A 25,355-nucleotide genomic window follows, 5' to 3' on the forward strand; every position below is an offset into this window, starting at 1 on the left:
CTGGGTGGGCCTATGTCCTCCCAGGCCTACCCATGGGTGCTCCCCTGCCCAATCAGAATGAGTTTTTTCCCCACACATGGGCTTTATTACAGACAGAAAGACTCCTCAGTTCTATCAGCTGTCCGGGTGGCTGGTCTCTGACGATCCCGCAGGTGAAGAAGCCGGATGTGGAGGTCCTGGGCTGGCATGGTTACACGTGGTTGTGAGGCCAGTTGGATATACTGCCAAATTTTCTCTAAAATTGTTCCTGCTTATGGTAGAGAAATGAACATTCAATTCTCTGGTGGACATTCCTGCAGTCAGCTTGCTAATTGCACGCTCCCTCAAAACTTGAGATATCTGTGGCATTGTGTTGTGACAAAACTGCACATTTTAGAGTAATCTTTTATAGTCCCCAGCACAAGGTGCACCTGTGTAATGATCATGCTGTTTCACCAGCTTCTTGATATGCCACACCTGTCTGGTGGTTGGATTATCCTGGCAAAGGAAAAATACTCACAGGGATGTAAATAAATGTGTGCACAACATTTGAGAGAAATGTAAATAAGCTTTTTGTGTGTATGGAACATTTCTGGGATCTTATTTCAGCTAATGAAACCAACACTTTACATGTTGCGTTTATATTTTTGTTCAGTAATAGCTACTCGTAGACTGCCAAACATCTAGTATGGGTAAGGACTCGACCTCGTAGTGTTCTGCCAATATTTGACACATACTAAAGTCAGGAAACATGATGTGTAAATGTTCAGACTATAAAACTGCCTGGAGCAGCTATAGGTGATGTGGAGCTCGCCTTCTTCAAACAACGTCATGGCGACAGAGTTTACACATTCTCTGTTTTCCATTATTGATAATAATTGAAATCCTTTCTACGAATTCATTTTATTAAAAGTATTTTTGTGATGGGTGCAATTAAGATTGTAATTTATCAAATGCTGATTTATTAAAAGGATGTAAAATGACATTTTGCTCAATCTTTTATGTGTACGTTTAGGATAGGCTACAATTCAATTGCTCAAAGCACTGTCTGCGTCATGGTGCAATGCAATGACAACACACACGTACTCTACCACACCTTCAATAGGACAACGATGGCTCAATAGCGCTGGTGCTGAAGAGAGCAACAACGGTGGACGCCCTGTACCTGAGGGTACACACATGGAATGTGTCTCAAATGGCACCCTATTCCCTGTATAGTGCACTACTTTTGAACAGGTTCCATCGGACTGTGGTCAACAGTAGTGCACTATGTAGGGAATAGGGTGCCAATTTGGGACTCAGACATGATTAGTCACCCTGTTTCTAAATGTAAGGGTGTGGAGGACTTTGCATGTGTTGTTTCTTCTGTGTGTCTAGTTCTCAGATACTGTGTTACTCTGGCTGTCAGGTATTCTTCCTGCAGGCTTCCAGGGAGGGAACTTCTCTCCCAGTTTTACGTGCACCAATCAGGTGTGCATGGGTGGGGTTTTGTTTGTAAGCGATATAGACAGCTGTATTTCAATACCTGTAACATTTGTTGCCTCTCAGTGACAAGGAATACATCAGAATTCAGTTATTTACAGTGGTTTTTCTACTTAAAACATTGGCCTTCGTGTAGATTCAAGCCTTGATTGGATGTTGTAGATTGAGTCTTCCAAGTGGATGCAGCTGTAAACAACTTGGAATCTACACGGTCTTAGAAGGTCTGTGTGCGGGTCATGTTGTCCTCAGCCGAGGACTAACCTCACGTTGAACCCCCTTGGAGATACTAAAGGAGACACCAGAGGGCTGAAAACATACAGGTGAGTTGATGGCAGGTGTATGACATATTATCCATCATAGCTGATCACAAACATATAGCACGTATGAACATGACTTCCTATATTTTCTATTATTGATATAATTGTTATGGCATGATTGATTATTTTTTCTCAATACCAGTTTGTCTATATTGACATACACTAATGTATCTTGCAGGTGAAACTTAATGGTCCAGATATGACAGCGCCTGTGAGATACCCTTGGTGGAGAGCATTTGTGACAAGGAAGAGTATTCCAACAACCCAAGAATCTGGTGAGACCCAACCTTCTGGGGAGAAGATGTCTCCTATCTCCTCCAAATCTACCCCGGACTCAAAGGGAAACGAAACATTCCCAGATGCAGAAACCTTTGACGATGCAGAGTTTGAGCCAATGTTCAATGAGAGAACTTGTAGACGGAATCTCAAAGTTTCACGTTCTGGACGTTTTAAGGAGAACAGACGAGTACGGGGGACCATACCTGACAATAACAACTTCAGTGGAAGTGTTGCTGCGACTGCTGTTGCTAAGTAGTCCAGGCTACATCATGGTCATTCTACCTGCCAGACTGCAACCTGTTATGGAGCATGGAGCATTGATGATGAAATATGAATATAATATATAATATTTTTTAAAGATATAACTTTCACAATGTTCATCAATTGTGCCTATGACCAGGTTAATATATTAGGTTTACACCTAATTCACAATATGTTTAGGCCAATGAAGCATGGATACGCAATAGTTATGAAGTATCAAATAATTGTAAAGAATGATTTCATAATCATTTTATAGTGAATTCGGGAAGTAACTCCGTCCGGGACTCAAACCAGGGTCCGGTAACTGTCAAGCCAAGACCTTAATGCCAGGAGTTCTGGGTTAAGGTTACTATATTACCACCTTCCTTCAGGAGTGTCCCCACACTTCTCTATACCAAGTCTCTCTCATGTGTACACACCTCTCAAATGGGCTCACGGGAACCATCCCACTTCACTAGGTGTGGGTTAAGGTCTCCTACAATATCGATTTTCAAGTGTGTTTTCATATTTCATACACACACAGCCTAAAGCACATGGTATCTAATGTTACAAATATATCCAGCCAGGGTCAATTACTTATTTTGTAATTTGTTTAAATTGGTTTTTGTGTGTTTGTTTTCTTGACATGAAGGACTTGAGGTGGTTTGATATGAAGGACTTGAGGTGGTTTGATATGAAGGACTTGAGGTGGTTTGATATGAAGGACTTGAGGTGGTTTGATATGAAGGACATGAGGTGGTTTGATATGAAGGACTTGAGGTGGTTTGATATGAAGGACATGAGGTGGTTTGATATGAAGGACTTGAGGTGGTTTGATATGAAGGACATGAGGTGGTTTGATATGAAGTACGAGGTGGTTTGATATGAAGGACTCACATACAACCAAACTTTATTTAGATCATGTTGGATTAATCTGATTCTGTTCATACTGTACTAGGCTACCTAAGGTCTAGTATGCACTAATGCAGTGGTTCCTAACCATTTTTTGGTTACTGTACCTCCAACTGAATTTTGCTCTGCCTAGAGTACCTGCTCATGTGTATTTTACCAGTAAACCTATGGTCTCATGAGTCTTCTCAAGTACCCCTGTGGATAGACCAGGTACACCCATGGGTCTCAGTACCACTGGTTGGGAACCACTGCAGTAATGAACTCTTACAGAGGATGTGAATGAAGGATATGCCAGCATGTACATTAGCTCGTGTTCAGGAGATTGTAAGATTACATTTAGTTGTTGACATCACATAATACTTTAAATGTAAAAAAAAAAAAAAAAAAAAAATCTGTATTTTGTACTGCAATGTACGTCCACACAAACGCGCACACTCACTCAGGAGTTACACAGGACGTTAATACACCTTTGTTACATGTTTATTGTGGATAATATATTTACTCTTTAGTCACGATCTCAAAATATCTGTTTTGAATGGACTATGCCTTCTGTCATCATTGTTACCAGTCTGTTAAAAGTTTACTTCAGAGATGTATATGAAGAAAAAACATCAATATTGTAAATAAATGTGTAAATATGTTATTTGGTTTACTTTGTGTTTTATTTTCACTTAATAACAGATATGGTGAAGAAAGCTAAATACATCTAAAAGTCTAAATACATCTCAAATAAAATAAAATGTTATTTGTCGCACATACATATTTAGCAAATGTTATTGCGGGTATAGCAAAATGCTTATGTTCCAACAGTAATATCTAACAATCCAAAACAATACACACATCTAAAAAGTAAAAGAATGGAATTAAGAAATATATACATATTAGGATGGAAGTCTAAATACACCGAGAAGTATAAATACACCTAGAAGTCTAAATACATCTAGATGTCTAAATACATCTAGAAGTCTAAATGCATCTAGAAGTCTAAATACATCTAAAAGTCTAAATACACCTAGAAGTCTAAAAGTCTAAATACACCTAGAAGTCTAAATATACCTAGAAGTATAAATAATTCTAGAAGTCTAAATACACCAAGAAATCTAAAAGTCTAAATATATCTAGATGTCTATACACATTTAGAATTTTCAAGATTCTGGTTTATTCTGGTTTCTAGAAGATCAATGGATGCATGACCTCGAACCACACAATAGATGCAGCCATTGTCATTGTTCTATTGCTTGGCCTCTGGGTGTGGTGAAATGTTAAGACAGCAGCTTCCCTGGGCTGCTGGGGTTATTTTTAAATCCTACATTCTTGCCTTTTAGAGCACCATTATTAGAAACAGAATTACCTGGCTTATTACAATAAATTATTGATAGATCCGAATGACCAGTTCCTCCTTACTGTATTCGAGGTAGCTACTGTAACTCATTATGGTTCATGTGAACGGCATGGTTGCTAATGACAGTGCCAGGACCTGATAATGGCTGCTAATGACAGTGCCAGGACCTGATAATGGCTGCTAATGACAGTGCCATGACCTGATAATGACAGTGCCAGGACCTGATAATGGCTGCTAATGACAGTGCCAGGACCTGATAATGGCTGCTAATGACAGTGCCATGACCTGCTAATGACAGTGCCAGGACCTGATAATGGCTGCTAATGACAGTGCCAGGACCTGATAATGGCTGCTAATGACAGTGCCAGGACCTGATAATGGCTGCTAATGACAGTGCCAGGACCTGATAATGGCTGCTAATGACAGTGCCATGACCTGATAATGGCTGCTAATGACAGTGCCATGACCTGATAATGGCTGCTAATGACAGTGCCAGGACCTGATAATGGCTGCTAATGACAGTGCCATGACCTGATAATGGCTGCTAATGACAGTGCCATGACCTGATAATGGCTGCTAATGACAGTGCCAGGACCTGATAATGGCTGCTAATGACAGTGCCAGGACCTGATAATGGCTGCTAATGACAGTGCCAGGACCTGATAATGGCTGCTAATGACAGTGCCAGGACCTGATAATGGCTGCTAATGACAGTGCCATGACCTGATAATGGCTGCTAATGACAGTGCCAGGACCTGATAATGGCTGCTAATGACAGTGCCAGGACCTGATAATGGCTGCTAATGACAGTGCCAGGACCTGATAATGGCTGCTAATGACAGTGCCATGACCTGATAATGACAGTGCCGGGACTGGATAATGGCTGACTGACGACCTTAGTTAAGTGAAATGTACAGTATAAAGGAATGATCTGGTTCCTTCTTTCTCAACTCAGATTCACTCAGAAGTACATACTGTATTCCCCATTGCTCTATGTAATCTGCTTATTCACCCGTGTTACAGATGGTGTGAAAAAGGGGGACAAATATTTGTGATGGAATGGCTTCTGTGAGCTTTTCACTTCAACAGTTCTCTCCAAGTAAGCAAAGGAGTTGTTCTGGACTTTGGGTATTGGTATGAAAACAGAAGAATTGGCGCCCTCTACTGTTCATCCTGTACTCTGCTATCAGTGCCTCCCTTGAGGCATTGGTGGCACAGTTGCAACTTGGCCATGTTTCCCATGGGGAGGGGGGGGGCATTTTATTTCAGTGGCTGACAAATACAGATATTCTTATGAATACTGTATGATACTTTACAAACTGGTGACCCCATCATTCACCATCAACCTTGTACTTGAACTAAAGACTAACACAAAAATATGTATCTATACAGAAAATCATTGAAATGAATGTGAATAACTGTACATGGGTCACATTGGGTAGAAATGCAGTGGATGGATTTAGTGTTCTCTATGATACGTCTTCAAGACAGTTGGGGAGGCAGGTAGCCTAGTGGTTAGAGTGTTAGGCCAGTAACCGAAAGGTTGCTGGATAAAATCCCGGAGCAACCAAGGTTCAAATCTATTGTTCTGCCCCTGAACAAGGCAGTTAACTCACTGTTCCCCGGTAGACCGTCATTGTAAATAAGAATTTGTTCAAGTCACTGACTTGCCTTGTTAAATAAAAAAATAAAATATAAATAAATGCCATTTTCATACCCGCAAAACCCTGAAAAATACACATATCACATAAATATAAAGCAGTAAATCCTGAGAGCTCCTCAGAACACTTTAATTGAACATTCATGACCGATTCAACAGTTAAAATGACATGTTAATAGGAGTAAAGGCTGGTTTATACCTGGGCTAACAACACAGACAGTCGCTTGACCTACTGCAAACCAATTTCAGACTTCTACACCTCATCTCTGTAACTGGGCTAACAACACAGACAGTCGCTTGACCTGCTGCAAACCAATTTCAGACTTCTACACCTCATCTCTGTAACTGGGCTAACAACACAGACAGTCGCTTGACCTACTGCAAACCAATTTCAGACTTCTGCACCTCATCTCTGTAACTGGGCTAACAACACAGACAGTCGCTTGACCTGCTGCAAACCAATTTCAGATTCTACACCTCATCTCTGTAACTGGGCTAACAACACAGACAGTCGCTTGACCTACTGCAAACCAATTTCAGACTTCTACACCTCATCTCTGTAACTGGGCTAACAACACAGACAGTCGCTTGACCTGCTGCAAACCAATTTCAGATTCTACACCTCATCTCTGTAACTGGGCTAACAACACAGACAGTCGCTTGACCTACTGCAAACCAATTTCAGACTTCTACAGCTCATCTCTGTAACTGGGCTAACAACACAGACAGTCTCTTGACCTACTGCAAACCAATTTCAGACTTCTACACCTCATCTCTGTAACTGGGCTAACAACACAGACAGTCGCTTGACCTACTGCAAACCAATTTCAGACTTCTACACCTCATCTCTGTAACTGGGCTAACAACACAGACAGTCGCTTGACCTGCTGCAAACCAATTTCAGACTTCTACACCTCATCTCTGTAACTGGGCTAACAACACAGACAGTCGCTTGACCTACTGCAAACCAATTTCAGACTTCTACACCTCATCTCTGTAACTGGGCTAACAACACAGACAGTCGCTTGACCTGCTGCAAACCAATTTCAGACTTCTACACCTCATCTCTGTAACTGGGCTAACAACACAGACAGTCGCTTGACCTACTGCAAACCAATTTCAGACTTCTACACCTCATCTCTGTAACTGGGCTAACAACACAGACAGTCGCTTGACCTGCTGCAAACCAATTTCAGACTTCTACACCTCATCTCTGTAACTGGGCTAACAACACAGACAGTCGCTTGACCTGCTGCAAACCAATTTCAGACTTCTACACCTCATCTCTGTAACTGGGCTAACAACACAGACAGTCGCTTGACCTGCTGCAAACCAATTTCAGACTTCTACACCTCATCTCTGTAACTGGGCTAACAACACAGACAGTCGCTTGACCTACTGCAAACCAATTTCAGACTTCTACACCTCATCTCTGTAACTGGGCTAACAACACAGACAGTCGCTTGACCTGCTGCAAACCAATTTCAGACTTCTACACCTCATCTCTGTAACTGGGCTAACAACACAGACAGTCGCTTGACCTACTGCAAACCAATTTCAGACTTCTACAGCTCATCTCTGTAACTGGGCTAACAACACAGACAGTCGCTTGACCTACTGCAAACCAATTTCAGACTTCTACACCTCATCTCTGTAACTGGGCTAACAACACAGACAGTCGCTTGACCTTCTACAGCTCATTATGTTTGTAGGTAGACTCTCTAGAAGATATGAATAAGTCCTGCACCGTCGCCTCATGACGCGTGTCATTAGCAGGGTAGCCATGTCTTTCAAACTCTTTCTTCCTTCACCTGTCACAGAGAGAACATAAAACCCTCACATTAACAAACACCATCTCTGTAGCCCAGAAGTAAAATAATCTGCCTACAGGAGATTAACAATCACTAGACCTGGGTTCAAATACTGGGCTTGATTGAGTTTATCCTGGTGTAACAGTATCACTGTAGCTTGCTTAACAGTATCACTTCCTTAGGTACCCTGCCCCTTACTGAGCTCGAACCAGGGATCCTCTGCCTCGCAAAAACATGAGTCACATGTAGCTTGTGACTCGAGGGTCCACTAATCCCTGCCGTGTGTAGAGTCCTCTGATGCCTACATCTGGTTTGGAGAGCCTCCAGTCATCGTTTAGATCCATTTCCTGGAACGACTCATGGGACCTGGGACCGTTCCGAATCTCCATGATCTCAATGTCAAAGATCAACGTCCTCACAGGGGGATTTTACCTGACAAAATACACGTGAGCAATATAACACGATGGCTGTTTCCCAAATGCCATCCTATTCCCTAGTGGACTTATTTCATCCAGAGCGCTCTAGTCAAGAGTAAAGCATTGTCCCATTGTGGTGCATCCGATGACATTGACCCTTGACACAAAAGAATCACCTCGCGAAATAAAGTAATTATGGATTTCAGTGCTTCAGGAGATCACACTAACATTCACACTAATGATCAGGCTAACGTTCTGTAACTGGGTATGAAGGGTTAGGTAAGTAGCCTAGCACTAGGCACTAGGCTACTGGTAGTCATAGGTTAATACTTTTCCCTCTTTGCCATAGGCCAGAGCTGGGGGGATAATGAGCTCTCTCCTTCCTCCTGGACACATGCTCTTCAGCCCCTTATCCCAACCCTTGATCACCTCTCAGATCCCCAGGGTGAACCACACTGGCTGCTTGTCCCTGTGGTTACGGCTGACAAGAGTCACACAGATCCATCATAGTGTTCTTAAAGAACAATCAGAAACCACTAAATTAAAGGACGATTTCACACCAGTGGCAGCTGGTGGGAGGAGCAATGGGAGGATGGGCTCATTGTCATGGCTGGAAAGGAATTCATGGAACGGAGTCAAACATGTCGTTTCCATGTACTTGATACCGTTCATTCCAGCCATTAAAATGAGCCCATCCTCCTATAGCTTCTCTCACCAGCCTCCTCTGGTTCACACGCAAAAACACAGTTCTGGCATGCACCATTTTTAGGATTGTATTAATGTTGGACTAATTGACAAAATACCAAAATATCATTTTTGATTGGACTGTCCCAAACACCAAATGGTTACTCAGAAAAACAAACACATAGATTGTCAATGTCGACAAAACATGCAGGTGTTATGGGAGTGTGATTAAGGGGATTCATTTGGTGGGCAACTGTTTTTTTTTTGTGCCAACTTCAAAATCTCAATTCAACCCTTGAGTATGATGGACTGGTTGACCATTGGTTAGTAGACTAAAGATTGCAGCAACGGGCAACGGAACCTTATCCAATCAACAGAGCATTTCATATCGGTTTCAGCAAGTCACCTGGAATGAAACATGGTGCCATTGCTCTCCAGAAATCCCTCAAAGTGCACAAGAAGTATGTCTCCATATGTCGACTTCTGAAAGCAAGCAAAGAGTTTATGCAAAACCTCAATTTTCACCACTGGTTCGGGTAGTTTAGCGCCATTCATATATATATAAAAAGCACGAAAAAAATTGGCAAAAATATAAAAGTAACATTTCAGTGGTTTCTGGTTGGATAGATAGATTAATCGCACCAGAGTACACAACAAGGCCTGACTAACAAGTGTGCAACAAACTTGCTTGAAGTCTAGCCCAATTGACAGCTACGTGGCAGTCAAACTGAGAGGTACTTGCAAAATGTTTCCCTTGTTCACTTGTGAGACCACCTTTTTTAGCGATTGGAGAGAATTTTTGGAGGCCGCACCCAATTTCTAAATAGTTTCTGTTCATTGGAGGACATACATAGTTCCTCCCACATTGTTACGTCCACAGGGCCTAAAACGCAAATCCTTTGACGTCATAGAACTGGGCGGGATCTCACGCGATCACATGGAACCCAATTCATGTATGATTTACGTACTTTTCTGTCGTATCCAAATGAAACGGGTCCTTTATTTCCGAAAATCTTACTTGGGAATGAAATTGAGTCTCCAGGATCAGCTGTGGCCGGCGTCTTGTTCTAATAAACAAGTAATGAACCTTAGAAACAGATGAAGAATGGAGGGAATCCTATTCAAGTGGACAAATTACATAAGTGGTAAGAAGAAACTAAGCAGCGAACTGAGCTTCTGAATAAGTCAGCTTTGAATCAGATTGTTAGCTAGCTAGCTAACAACTAGCTGGACAGGTAATCAGCCAGAAAAACAACATGATCTAGCTAGTTAGCTAATTGTCATTGGATGGCACTGAGTCATATGTCTTGCTCTGTTAGCTAGATAGCTAGCAACTACAGGTTACAATGAATAGTGAATGTTGTTTTTCACAGTGGTCATAGTTATCAACATCCTTTATTCCAGGTTGGCAGCCTCGCTGGTTTGTACTGGAAGGAGGGACTTTGTCCTACTATGACTCGCAAGAAGATTCCTGGAAAGGATGCAAGGGAAGCATCAAAATCTCAGTGTGTGAAATACAAGGTTGGTACTTGGTAGCTATTATTGGCTTGGTAAAGACACAGTGGCCTGTATTATGACGGCATGCTAACTGTTGCGGTCCTTTGAACTAGATAGGCTACACCCTACTGAAGAGTCAATCTGAAGCTTAGTCTATATTGTTTTTGTCCCCAAAAACCCACTTCCTGCTTACCTGTGTGCCTATATACATACATGTGACCCATGACCCAACATATAGTGCACTCTTGTGTACAAATTAAGTGGAATATACAAAGGCAGACAAACTATAGACAACATAACAACCACATATGATTGCCAAAATGTCTCCTACCCCAGTGGTTCCCAAGTCTATCCACAGGTGTACTTGAGAAGACTCATGAGCCCATGGGCCTACTGGTAAATGGCACATGAGGGGTACTTCAGGGGTACAAGGACCATCGGCCTACTGGTAAATGGCACATGAGGGGTACTTCAGGGGTACTCCAGGCAGAGCTAAATTCAGTTGGTGGTACAGAAACCAAAAAAGGTTGGGAACCACTGTCCTACACCCTTGAGTCTGCTGTTAACTGGGGTTTACCCACTTTGTCTTTCTCTCTCTTCCACCATCTCTCCCTACTAGTCCACTCCTCTGACTTCACACGGGTTGACCTGACCATCCCTGGAGAACAGTACTTCTACCTCAGAGCCATCAACGCAGCGGAGAGGCAGAAATGGCTGGTCGCATTGGGATCTGCAAAGGCCTGCCTCACAGACAACCGAACCAAGAGAGAGAAAGGTAAGGTGATAGCTTTGGGTTACTCCAAACAAGTCTGAAAACACAATAGCTTGACTGAAACACGATTTCATGCTGCTGTGTGGGTGTTTGGCTTAGTTTTACCTGTTGTAGCCTGGTGCCTGCCATGGACATGTAGGTCTACATGGCTGACCTGTTAAAAGCTATCCAACTGACTTAATGAAATTAATGTGTTTATATTCCTCAACTGGTGGCTCGAGGGAGGGACAAATAAAATCACCCAAGTTTTCTGAGCAAAAAAACCCCCAAAACAATGTGTTTAATTGTTGGACGTGAGACTGTAAAATCTGTTCCAAAGTATTCCCACATAATAGAGACGTGATCGTATAAATGTAAGCAAGGTTTGAAATGATTGTTTTTGTCAAATATATTTTGGGGATTCTTGCGGCCAATTTTCAGTCGACAAATTATTTTTAATTATGTTCCAGCTCAATAAAAAAATTGTCCCGCTGCTGACTAGTTGATGATCTACAGCAAGTACGTGAGAACCTCCGCATCCCAAATGGCATCTATTCCCATATAGTGCACGACTTGCCTATTGACCCTGGTCAAAAGTAGTGTACTAAATAGGGAATAGGGTGTCATTTGGGACGTAACCAGTAAAATGAGTTTCCAGGAGAACAAAAGAGAAATGCAGTCTCAGTTAAAGCCAATCCTGTTTATTACAAGTTATAACAGGGAGACGCCTCCAGCACAGCAGCAGAGAAAATGTCTACCTGACCTTCTGAGACTAAATCCTAATCAGCAGACAGCTGCTCTGTAAACACCAGCCCAGAAGGCTTGTATGAAGTTAAAACAAAAGGCAGTGACTGTCAGCTTCTACAGGATCACAGTGTTTCAGACAACACAATAATAATCCGTGTGTTTAGTCCTTGTACCGCCAGTCTGTCAATCACTATCAACAGATATGAGTTTAATGTACCAGCATCCAGTCTAGTGACCATCACCCCGAAAGTCACTATCAACAGATATAAGTTTAATCAACAGAACACTGGACAATTATACAGCCATCAACAGAACACTGGACATTGTGTATTATAGAGAGCCACCAACAGAACATGGACATTGTGTATTATAGAGAGCCACCCAGAACACTGGACAGTATTATAGACAGCCACCAACAGAACACTGGACATTGTGTATTATAGAGAGCCACCAACAGAACACTGGACATTGTGTATTATAGACAGCCACCAACAGAACACTGGACATTGTGTATTATAGAGAGCTACCAACGAACACTGGACATTGTGTATTATAGAGAGCCACCAACAGACACTGGACATTGTGTATTATAGAGAGCCACCAACAGAACACTGGACATTGTGTATTATAGACAGCCACCAACAGAACACTGGACATTGTGTATTATAGAGAGCCACCAACAGAACACTGGACATTGTGTATTATAGAGAGCCACCAACAGAACACTGGACATTGTGTATTATAGACAGCCACCAACAGAACACTGGACATTGTGTATTATAGAGAGCCACCAACAGAACACTGGACAGAGCCACCAACAGAAACACTAGAGAGCCACCAACAGAACACTGGACATTGTGTATTATAGACAGCCACCAACAGAACACTGGACATTGTGTATTATAGAGAGCCACCAACAGAAGAGACAATTATAGACAGCCACCAACAGAACACTGGACATTGTGTATTATAGACAGCCACCAACAGAACACTGGACATTGTGTATTATAGAGAGCCACCAACAGAACACTGGGACATTGTGTATTATAGAGAGGGAAATGTATGCAGAGAATATGATCTTTATTCACATAACACAACCAAGGATATTTTCAAGAAGCGACATCGCGTCTCTCTCTCTCCCTCAGAGCACCAGGAGAACACAGAGGCTCTTAAGACCAAGATGTCAGAGTTGAGGCTGTACTGTGACCTTCTCCTCCAGCAAGTTAACCAGATCAAGGACCGTGAGGAGACTGAGGAGGTAAGACAGAGGGCAGAGTGAGTTTTCAATGGCCTATTTACTCTCTGTGCAACCAGAAAACCTTTTCTCACCGAGTTCAGTATGTATGCTCTGTTTGAATCGCCAGTGGATTATGTTGCAATGCAAATGGCCAGTCATTTTTACAGCACAACCAAGGGATAAGCAATCTGCTTAGGAGTTGATGGTTGTGTATATCTGTGTGTCTGTTTCAGGCTGGGGAGAACCCTGGCACCATGGTGAAATCTACATGCACCACCTTCATCAAGACGTTGGAGGAGTGCATGCTGATCGCCAACCGCACCTTCAGCTCAGACCAGGCCACAAAGACCCCACCCGGGTCACCTCCCGTGGCAACCATCAAACCCCAGAAGGTACCGGCGTACACATAGATGCCAAAGTGTTTTTATAACTAAACCAAGATAGACCACAGCCCGTCGTTTCAAATGAGAACAAATTAGTCATATTGGGCAGAACAAGCAAGGAGGTGGGCAGAGCCAAGCACGAACTAGCGAGATCCTATTGGCGCGTTCTAGCATTCCTTTGCATATTTGCGCCTACACTGAAGTGAGCATGTGCTACAACTCAATTTGAATTTGCACTCCTAAGTAACAACAATTTTAAAACTTTGGCAAATGGTAAAGTCTACAAAACTTAGTCTACTCTGTTTGTAACATATTTTAGTTTTGGTAACAGAACTGTATTGCGATCAAATGTTTAATTGATGAGAAAATTAGCAGAACGTCGGCCAAAATCCATCTGGTTCCATCTTCACCCATTGCCGGCCACTGGGCTTCCTCTCACCACCATATTTGGTAGTGGCTTCCTCTCACCACCATATTTGGTAGTACATTTTGTAAACGCATTTTATAAGTATGAGAGAAGTGGAAAAAAGTTTCTTTAGTTGTTAATTTTTACAAAATCTAAAGGCTCAACCTAGATCGGAGCCAATATCTTAAGTAGTTTTTATATTTTTTATTTGACCCCCTTTTCGCCCCAATTTCATGGTATCCAATTGTTAGTTACTATCTTGTCTCATCGCTACAACTCCCTTACGGGCTCAGGAGAGACGAAGGTCGAAAGCCATGCGTCCTCCGAAACACAACCCAACCAAGTCGCACTGCTTCTTAACACAGCGCGCATCCAACCCGTAAGCCAGCCGCACCAATGTGTCGGAGGAAACACCGTGCGGCCAATGAGACAGGGATATCAGTGCCGGCTCAAACCCTCCGTATCCTGGACGACGCGGCCGGGAGGCCACTATATCTTAAGTACAGCCAGCTGTGACAAAGGATGGCTCGAAAAAGAACTCTGGTGGCACATGTAGTGCACTTAGACCCCTGCGCCACCCGGGAGGCCACTATATCTTAAGTAGTTTAACATGTTATTACTCCAACGTCTTTGACAAAAGGATGTTTTTTTTTGTCAAAAACAACTTATCTATCGAAGGACTACCTTTTGATTTGACGGCCTCAGTTTGGTGCAAGACGACCGTGATTCCACACATGAGCTTAGCCAGCGAAACTTTTGTCTTCATACTCTCTGTCTTTGGCTAATGTGCCATTTTTTTCTTTGTTCCACAGGTCAAACCTGTCAATCAATCAAATCTGGAAAAGTAGGTGGCTTATTGTCTTTTTCTGGGAGAAGTTTGGTTTGAAGCTGACTTGTTCTCTCACGGTCTCATTGTCTTGTTCTCCAGATGTGGGGGCTTATCTCCATCTTCCATGAGTTGTTACATGTCCATTAACTGCATGAAACTACAGCAGCATTAGATATGTCATCTCTGGGATGGCTTATCTGGGGGCTTATTGTCTTGTTCTCTGGGATGTGGGGGCTTATTGTCTTGTTCTCTGGGATGTGGGGGCTTATTGTCTTGTTCTCTGGGATATGTGGGGGGCTTGTTGTCTTGTTCTCTGGGATATGTGGGGGGCTTATTGTCTTGTTCTCTGGGATATGTGGGGGCTTATTGTCTTGTTCTCTGGGATATGTGGGGGGCTTATTGTCTTGTTCTCTGGGATATGTGGGGGGCTTATTGTCTTGTTCTCTGGGATATGTGGGGGGCTTATTGTCTTGTTCTCTGGGATATGTGGGGGGCTTATTGTCTTGTTCTCTGGGATATGTGGGGGGCTTATTGTCTTGTTCTCCGGGATGTGGGGGGCTCATTGTCTTTTTCTCCAGACACAGGGAGTGTAAAGAAATCTCAGGAGGATCTGTAACGAATGACAACCAGAGCCTTGACTCTGGAGCAGAGGGACCAGACCAACGAGACGGACCAGACACGCTCCCTGAGAGAACCACCCAAACACCCCCAACAGGTCTCTCATTTAAATACACTTGCCCTTTCAAATGTACATGTATACACACACAACCTGTATGTAAACCAGAATCACCTCCAAAGCATGAGACTTTTTACTGCTCACCATGCAGTAGTCCTGTAGAAAGAGGACCAGCTGAAGTTGGTAATGTCTTCTAGAGTCCTGTAGAAAGAGGACCAGCTGAAGTTGGTAATGTCTTCTAGAGTCCTGTAGAAAGAGGACCAGCTGAAGTTGGTAATGTCTTCTAGAGTCCTGTAGAAAGAGGACCAGCTGAAGTTGGTAATGTCTTCTAGAGTCCTGTAGAAAGAGGACCAGCTGAAGTTGGCAATGTCTTCTAGAGTCCTGTAGAAAGAGGACCAGCTGAAGTTGGTAATGTCTTCTAGAGTTCTGTAGAAAGAGGACCAGCTGAAGTTTGCAATGTAATGTCTTCTAGATGGGAGACGATGATTTATTATATTTATCTTAACGTTGATTAAAATAACGGACCCCAATGTACGAAGCTAGACGTATCACTGGCACTTGATAAATGTGGAACTCAAAGTGCTTCTTCCACAATATGGCACAACACCTATATACTTTAAGGTAGTGGTTTAGAGTTCTCCTTGAAATGGCATTGCCAATTTCTGCTTGAATGGGTTTCACATGCCAGTTGCTATGGCTCATACATGCCAACTGGAACAGAACATGTGTGAACATGTGTGTCTCTCTGTGCCATACAGAAAATAGCCCAGTCGACGGGGACCCCCAGGGCCCAGAGGAGTCTGCAGTGGAAGAGGAGGCCACTACCCAAACCACCCACACAAACCCTGACCCAGAACACACCGACCAACCAGCACAGCAGGAAGAGGAGGAGGAGGAGGAGGAATTCAAAGAGGTGGAGCAGGAAATGAGCAACGCCCAAGAAGAAGAGAAACAGGAAGCTGTCACTGACCAAGAGGAAGCCAAGCTGGAGGAGGAGCAGCCTGCCCAGCCACAGGGAGAAGAGGAGGAGACGGAGCAGGTGGACACATTCTTCAGTACGATGAGTCACAGGTATGGGGACACACCGCAGGAGGGACACATACTGTAGACCTTACGGTGTAAGGTGAAGTTGACCCTAGAATGCTGATCTGTGGTCAGTTTTGCATTTCCCCCACTAATGGTTAAAAGGATAGTTTGGGATTTTGGCGATGTAGCGTTAGCTCAAAAACTGGAAGTCTTGGGTATCTGCTAGCATGCTAGCTGATGCAGAGGCCATTTTCTTTGCGCTAAGCTAGTTAGCATTGGCTCACGAAACTACCTCCATCTTCCTTCATATTGAACGCATAGACATCATTGTATTAAGGTAAAATATTTAGCTAATTATCTTGAAATAAGAGAAATGACTTGTCTTAAGCATGTTTTTGGTTAGAATATGCACAATTAGCCTGGTACAGGGGAGAAAAGAAGGAAAAGTCTACCTAAGATATTTAGGCTTGACTAGATTTCACTTGTAGGATTGTGGGAGGGGAAGCTGATGATAGATCTGTAACTCGGGGAAAACTTCACCCCAGAGTGTAGGTATTTTACTACTGTGGTCCATGCTAATATTTCACAAGCAGTAACTAGACAGAACAAGGGCCAACAAATACACTGATCGATTAATCACCATATTTCCTATAATTATTCTAGGTACTGTAATGATATTGATTCCACAATGAGGTATTTATTATTGAGATTAATGTATTTAGTGTGTTCAGATTATGCTGCAAATTGTGATACTCTGATATATACTGTTTAGGCCCAATGCTAATGCTTTGGGTATGAAAGGTCAAAGGTCATTTATCCATGGCTGTGCGAAAACAAAAAGGGAGAACTAGCCTGGTCCCAGATCTTTGTGCTCTTGCCAACTCTTGCTGTTAATGCTCTGTTTTAACCTAGTCAGTCAAGTTTTTTGTTGACTTTTTAAACCCATTTGAACATATAACAAGTTTTCCACTGGTGTGTTCTCGGTTGATCACATGACTATTACAGAGATGCCCTCATCTGATTTTTTTTTTTCTTTTTTGGGGGGGGTAATCATTTCCCTCTTTCTTTTCATTACATTTTGATGACATTTGAAAGCCCCTTTTTAACAGTGTTATTCAGCATTAAGATAAGATTTTAACGATCATAACCGTGAATTGAATGATCATAACTGTGATATGAATGATCATAACCGTGATGTTCACTTGTGATATTACAGTATTCCAATGACTGGGAGAGACAATGTAAGCAGTATTAACGTGTTTAAGTGCAGTAAACATCCAACACAGAAGTAGTGAAAACGAAATCCTTAGAACAACGCCGTAGAGGTTGGGGAACATGGCTGATATGCTTTTGATACATTAGAACTATTTATTATACAGGTGTATCTTAAGTTAGAGACAAGAACTCAAAACAAGTCTCAAATCACCCAATGGCCTGACAGCATGGTCTTGTGTGGAGGCTGTCTTTGGCTTTGGTTGTATCTGTTTCTTTTCTGTTTTGGTTTGATTGAATGAAATAAAGGTTGTCGATGCCGGACCTCACTAATATCTCCCCTTGTTTGAATCTCTCTGACTTCTCTTTAGATTTAGTGATATAAGACTGGACGGTGACAGTGGTATTCCTACACAAGCCTTTTTGGACTCATGCTATGCAATAGTGCCTGTATTAGGTAGGACGGTCACTTCACTCCTCTGTCTCTTCCTCCATCTTTTGTGAAACATGTTGTACATACTCTTTTCCACCTGGTGGTGGTGCATGCTCTGTCCATGTTTCCTTCCTTCAGTCTCCTCTCACACGTCCATACTGTTCTCCTCGTCTGCATCTGATTGATCATCCTATTGGATGTGTTCTCTGGTTGACTGGAGGCATTTCTTTCTCTTACTAATCAAGTGGATGGGTTTCCTGGGAGGGTGTGTGTATGTGAGTCTGGAGTGTGTAATTCATCTTGAAGTCATACAACAAGGGTTCCCGGGTGGGGGGTCCCGGACACAGATTAACACACATTCTTGACTCAAAAGCATTTAATGGAGATTCTCTGTCAGACTGTTTTAGTCCTGGACGAGCTTTAATATGTGTCCGTGAAACCGCCCCACAAGGACAAACAATAGTGTAACAAAATTATCCAGCATTGAAGTGACATTGGGACTCTCTCTCCTCAGACAAACTAGGATCCACAGTATTTGGTCCAGTAAAAATGGATTTTACAGGCAACATCAAGGTAAGAGGAAAGGCTGTCTTGAGTTTAGAACAATGTTAGATTTTTACATTACAGGAAATTAAAGTTAGATTAAGTTTACTAAAGCCTACTTTTTTTAAAAGCTGCTCAAATCAGCATAACATTCTGGGTGCAGATATTGTATAAGCCTGTCTGGTATCAACAGTTCTCTAAATGACCACAAGAGGGACTCTCCTCCCTCCATGCAGTTACAATGGGACCAAATGGACTTTTACACCCACTGGTTCTGTCCCAAATGGCACCCTATTCCCTATATACGGTAGCGCAGTACAGAAGTAGTGCACTACAGAAGTAGTGCACTACAGAAGTAGTGCACTACAGAGGGAATAGGGTCCTTAACCTGCCCTGTGAGCTCTTCAGTTGGGCAGAATACACTCTAAACAAATACTGTTCTAACAATTGCTGTGCTGGAAGGTGAAAGTGATATATTGTCATTAGGCAGTGCTGTGTATAAAGCACTGGAACATTTCACTAGCAGAGCTTTAACAGAGTTATTTTACTCTACCGCCACCAAGAAATAACAAGCTGTGGTTTCCAGTGTTGTCATGGAACAAGTAAACCTGCTAAGTGGCAACACGACGCGACCAACCAGATTTAGAAACCTATAAGAACTGCTTGGTCTGCGTAACAAACGGTGCCCTATTCCCTATGTAGTGCACTACTTTTGACCAGGGCGCACATATAGTGCACTATAAAGGGAATAGGGTGCCATTTGGTCATCAGACATGGTCTTTATGACGACAAGTTCTTCTGTCTCTGTGTGGCTGTCTGTAGAAGATCCACCAGAAGCTGTCGTCGGACCCGGACAGCTTCCCCACTCTGCAGACCATAGTGCTCCACGAGGTGCAGACCGGCGTGGCCCGCGTCCGCAACTCAGCCACCGAGGCCCTGCTGTGGCTCAAACGAGGACTCAAGTTCCTCAAGGAGTTCCTGTCCCTGGTCAACTCTGGGGAAAGGGATATCCCCGGAGCGCTGGGTGAGTTGGCATCGCAACACTGTGGTACACACACACGGTTAATGGTTAGGTGACAGTTCTCTTTTGGTTTGATGTCATATAGTGTATTCCGTCATGTCCTCTATTCCTAACACGCTCCCCTCCCTCGTCCACTCAGGTAACGCTTATGGACGGAGTCTGCGGCAGTATCATGGATGGGTTGTGCGAGGGGTCTTTGCTGTGAGTAATACTTGATAATCAGTCTTCAAGCCCTTTTTAACCAAGCAGTTTATAGTTGGAAAAAGTATCCCATCATAAGATCAGGCCCACTTTGGCGGGCGGGCATGTGTCTGTGCGTGAGTGCACTAAGGCTATTATAGTCAACTGAAACAAACTAATCAAGGAACAAAAACTATTTAGTAAACGGAAATAAAATAATTAAAAAACCTGAAACTGTTATCTTTGACTCCAAAACAAACTAAAATAAAACATTCAAAAATGGGGTTTTAGGATTTTTTTCTAATGGGGTTTTCAAGCTTCTGAATCTTGCGGATCACATTAAGATTGACTTTATAATTTAAAGGGAGACTCCGCAAGACGAGGAGCAGCACTGCAGATATTGGGCGCGTTTGAGTGGTAATTCTAAAACAACCAGCTGTCAAGGACTGGAGTCGGGGGGAGGTGCATTTGCGACAGCTGAAAGTCAGACACTAATGTTCTCTAACAGCAAGGCTCAGATCAACATGGCAGCGTTGCCATTGTTTAAAAAAACCTATATCACACACAAACTGAAATAATATTATACTGAACAAAAATTTAAATGCAACAATGTTAAGTTTCCAGAAATGTTTCATAGGCACGAAAGCTTGTTTCTCTGAAATTTTGTGCCCAAATTTGTTTACATCCCTGATAGTGAGAATTTCTCCCTTGCCAAGACAATCCATCCACCTGACAGATGTGGCATATCAAGAAGCTGATTAAACAGGATGATCATTACACAAGGGCACCTTGTGCTGGGGACAATAAAAGGCCACTAAAATATGCAGTTCTGTCAAACACAGTGCCACAAATGTCTAAAGTTGAGGGAGCGTGCAATTGGCATACTGACTGCAGGAATGTCCACCAGAGCTTTTGCCAGAGAATTTAATCTTAAATTCTCAACCATAAGCCCCCTCCAACATAATTTTAGAGAATTTGGCCATACGTCCAACCGGCCTCAATCGCAGACCACGTATAACCAGACCAGCCCAGGACGTCCACAGCGTTGTACGAGATCTTCAGTCTATTCTTGTTCTGAGAAATGAACGCTATTTCATGCGAGAAATTGCAGAGAAACTGATGAGTTAAGAAGAAAGTTATTTGTTTCTGGCCATTTTGAGACTGTAATCGAACCCACAAATGTTGATGCTCCGGATACTCAACTAGTTTAAAGTAGGTCAGTTTTTTTTTATTGCTTCTTTAAATCAGCACAACAGTTTTCAGCTGTGCTAACATAATTGCTAAAGGGTTTTCTAATGATCAATTAGCCTTTTTAAAATTATGAACTTGGATTAGCTAACACAACGTGCCGTTGGAACACAGGAGTGATGGTTGCTGATAATGGGCCTATGTAGATATTCCATTAAACAAATCTGCCGTTTCCAGCTACAATAGTCATTTACAACATAAACAATGTTATTTTAATGGACAAAAAAAGAGCTTTTCTTTCAAAAACAAGGACATTTCTAAGTGACCCCAAACTTTTGAACAGTAGTGTAAGTACAAACCTATAATAACCTTGGTGTGTGAAACTTAGTGTCACTTGGTCTCTCCATTCCCAGCTGGCCCTCCGAGCAGCGCCATCATACAGCAGCTTCGCGGCGGCTCTGGTGTCTAGAGAGGGGGAGGAACTGAAAGAAGGATTCAACACAGGCATGCACCGGGACCTGGGGGTCTACCTGCCTGCCATGGAGAAACAACTGGCCATCCTGGATGCCTTGTATGAAGAATACAACCTGGAGTCAGATGAGGTGGTCTGAGAGGAGGAGACGAGATCCCAACTGGTGGCCTGGGAGGAGGAGACGAGATCCCAACTGGTGGCCTGGGAGGAGGAGACGAGATCCCAACTGGTGGCCTGAGAGGAGGAGGCGACGAGATCCCAACTGGTGGTCTGAGAGGAGGAGGCGACGAGATCCCAACTGGTGGTCTGAGAGGAGGAGACGACGAGATCCCAACTGGTGGCCTGGGAGGAGGAGACGAGATCCCAACTGGTGGCCTGGGAGGAGGCGACGAGATCCCAACTGGTGGCCTGGGAGGAGGAGACGAGATCCCAACTGGTGGCCTGGGAGGGACACTACCAGAGGAGGAAGAGAGCCCTCAGACTCAGACCATCTGGGATACACTGACGAAGGAGGAGGAGGAAGTGGAGGAGGTAGAAGAGGAGAGCCCGGTCTGAGCCGCCGCAGCAGAGCGGTGGCTCTGGTGTACTTGATGTAGTGTACAGTACTTTAGACTCCGGCTCTTTTCCCTCCTGTGACTTTCATTATGAACAGCTGCACCATTGGTGGCTGAGATTGCACAAATATGGACTTTTACTTTAAATTGAGGCTGATATTGTTATTGACAGCATTATTTGACAGCCTACATAGGCTACATGTAATGAACTGCATACAACACTGAAGAGTATAATGTAGCGGTGTTTGTATTGATCCCTGCTGAACTCCTACACCAATATACTGTATCTACATGGATGACCTGCGTACCACCACCAACCCACCTCCCCCCTCCCTCCAGAAGCCACCTCCCCCTCCCTCCAGAAGCCACCTCCCCCTCCCTCCAGAAGCCGCCACCTCCCCCTCCCTCCAGAAGCCACCTCCCCCTCCCTCCAGAAGCCACCTCCTCCCTCCCTCCCTCCCTCCAGAAGCCACCTCCTCCCTCCCTCCCTCCAGAAGCCACCTCCTCCCTCCCTCCCTCCAGAAGCCACCTCCCCCCTCCCTCCAGAAGCCGCCTCCCCCCTCCCTCCAGAAGCCGCCTCCCCCCTCCCTCCAGAAGCCGCCTCCCCCCAGAAGCCGCCTCCCTCCAGAAGCCTCCTCCCTCCTCCCTCCAGAAGCCGCCTCCCTCCTCCCTCCAGAAGCCGCCTCCCTCCTCCCTCCAGAAGCCGCCTCCCTCCTCCCTCCAGAAGCCGCCTCCCTCCTCCCTCCAGAAGCCGCCTCCCTCCTCCCTCCAGAAGCCGCCTCCTCCTTCCCTCCCTCCAGAACCATTCTCATTCTCTCACATTGTCTCATCTACAAATGTATTGTTTACCAAGTGACATTAACATGAACTATTATTTTCCTCATTATCGTGATCATTTAAATGTCATCTTTATGAGTAACTTATGGAATAAACCATGTTCTATATGGATGGAAATGTCTATGTTTTAATGTATAGGGTTTGACTGAGGTGCCAACTGAAGTGGAATATATAGCAAGGCCTTGATTCAAAATGTATTAACAATCATGATGGATAGATTGTTATTGTCTTCTATTAGCTGACTTTCCTCTCCGTGACTGATGTGGGGTAAGAATAATACAACGGTGATCATCGTAGAGGCAGTCCAACTTTGGCCTCTTAGTTCTGGACATGAATTCAGTCTTGTTATAGATGCACTGAACCATTTGGACAAAGCAGGAGTATCTGACCGATGTGCAATAGGCTGATTCCTTGTTGTGAATTATTTCTAGTGTTTCTATTTCTAATGTTTTTGTATCTCACAATTTCAGAACACATTTTATACGAATGTACATAAGATGGCATTTTTACATATGTATTAAACTTGATGAAATCATGAATGGCTACGTTTTGGTCATTTGGATGGTATTTCTACATATGTATTAAACTTGATGAAATCATGAATGGCTACGTTTTGGTCATTTGGATGGTATTTCTACCCAGGGCATTTCAGTTTCCATTAGAACCCTGTGAAATCCCATCCTTCTAAGACTTGGGTTCCCCTCTTCCTAGCCCTTGATTATGTCTCTCCATTACAGAAGGCATTGGATGAAGGCATCTTCTCCATGGGGTTTTCTTAAAGAGTCCTGACACTGAGTGTGTTGAGAGCATGGTTTGGGAAGCATAAGGACCTTTCATATCAGTGAGAAATAATTGTCAAACAAGGTTATTAAATTGATACACACCCTTGTTAGGGTTTCCACAAGGCTATGTTCATTTGGAGAGGAAATGTTCATTTGTGAGAGTAATTAATTTGTTCACGTGAAATTTGGGGTGATAAAACTGAAGGTAAAATTCAAGTCATGGCAATCACCTACACGTGCAAACAACTGATTGCTCTAATTTGGAGAAATGGTCAAATATAATTCAAAACTTTTACATTCATTTATTTAAATTGATACTGGCGTCTATATTGCTCCCCTGCCAGCCCACGATCCAAGTGCCTCTTTATAAATGCCTGGCCATTAATGTTGCGGCAGAGGCTGATAAATAGATGGTGGTCTCATTGATATATCCTAGAGACCCATGTTGTGGTGAATGCTGTGTGACACAAGTGGAGTGCTATTCATTGCGTAACCATGTGGTGCGCTTTTATTACCTAAACCTTGTTTTTCTGATAACAATCGTATAATCTAACAAATGTTTTAGATGTATTTTTAACGGTGACAACCCGACACAGGTGCATTGCGATTTGCATGGATTCATGACAGAACCGTGTTCATTTTTCATTGTCTTGTGCAACATGTACAAGATCAGATACCTTGTGAAATTGTGTTCTGTTTATTTGTCTACAGTTGTGAAGTGACCACATAGTATGTATGGTCTTTGTCTTTCCAATGACATTCCAGCCATGTAGTATGTTGTGTTGTTTCCCTATGAGAGGAGAGGGGAAAGGATTCAGAAAGGCATCCCTTCCAGCCATGTAGTATGTTGTCTTGTTTCCCTATGAGAGGAGAGAGGAAAGGATTCAGAAAGGCATCCCTTCCAGCCATGTAGTATGTTGTGTTGTGTTGTTTCCCTATGAGAGGAGAGAGGAAAGGATTCAGAAAGGCATCCCTTCCAGCCATGTAGTATGTTGTGTTGTGTTGTTTCCCTATGAGAGGAGAGGGGAAAGGATTCAGAAAGGCATCCCTTCCAGCCATGTAGTATGTTGTGTTGTGTTGTTTCCCTATGAGAGGAGAGAGGAAAGGATTCAGAAAGGCATCCCTTCCAGCCATGTAGTATGTTGTCTTGTTTCCCTATGAGAGGAGAGGGGAAAGGATTCAGAAAGGCATCCCTTGCAGTAGTAAGTTTGTAATATTGTCACAAAGGGCAGCTGACACGATGCCTCCTGTAAATGTAGCGCTCACTGATGCAGGAGATTTAATGGGCAATGGTTGGCAGGCACCCCCCTCCTAAAGACGCAGGGGTACTGAGAGAGGAGAGAGCGGGCTGTTGAGGGCAGTAGGCAAGAGAGAGTCGGCACCCCCCTCCTAAAGACGCAGGGGTACTGAGAGAGGAGAGAGCGGGCTGTTGAGGGCAGTAGGCAAGAGAGAGTCGGCA

At 43.4% G+C, this 25,355-nt stretch overlaps 1 protein-coding gene and 1 pseudogene across 1 annotated transcript; one reads left to right on the forward strand and one right to left on the reverse strand.

The window, feature by feature from the left end:
- Positions 1–7,901: 7,901 nt before the first annotated feature.
- LOC135529511 (peptidyl-prolyl cis-trans isomerase FKBP14-like) lies at positions 7,902–9,988 on the reverse strand (annotated as a pseudogene).
- Positions 9,989–10,055: 67 nt separating this feature from the next.
- LOC135529514 (pleckstrin homology domain-containing family A member 8-like) lies at positions 10,056–23,717 on the forward strand. Its single transcript, XM_064958204.1, has 13 exons — positions 10,056–10,267; positions 10,527–10,643; positions 11,239–11,394; positions 13,263–13,375; positions 13,588–13,746; positions 14,956–14,987; positions 15,551–15,687; positions 16,407–16,719; positions 18,258–18,343; positions 18,834–18,892; positions 19,685–19,886; positions 20,023–20,084; positions 21,665–23,717. The coding sequence occupies exons 1-13, from the start codon at positions 10,228–10,230 to the stop codon at positions 21,860–21,862; spliced, it is 1,674 nt and encodes a 557-aa protein (XP_064814276.1). The 5' UTR covers positions 10,056–10,227; the 3' UTR covers positions 21,863–23,717.
- The last annotated feature ends 1,638 nt before the right edge of the window (positions 23,718–25,355 follow it).

This window comes from Oncorhynchus masou, unplaced genomic scaffold, assembly GCF_036934945.1.
Source record: "Oncorhynchus masou masou isolate Uvic2021 unplaced genomic scaffold, UVic_Omas_1.1 unplaced_scaffold_1173, whole genome shotgun sequence".
Classification (NCBI taxonomy): Eukaryota; Metazoa; Chordata; class Actinopteri; order Salmoniformes; family Salmonidae; genus Oncorhynchus; species Oncorhynchus masou.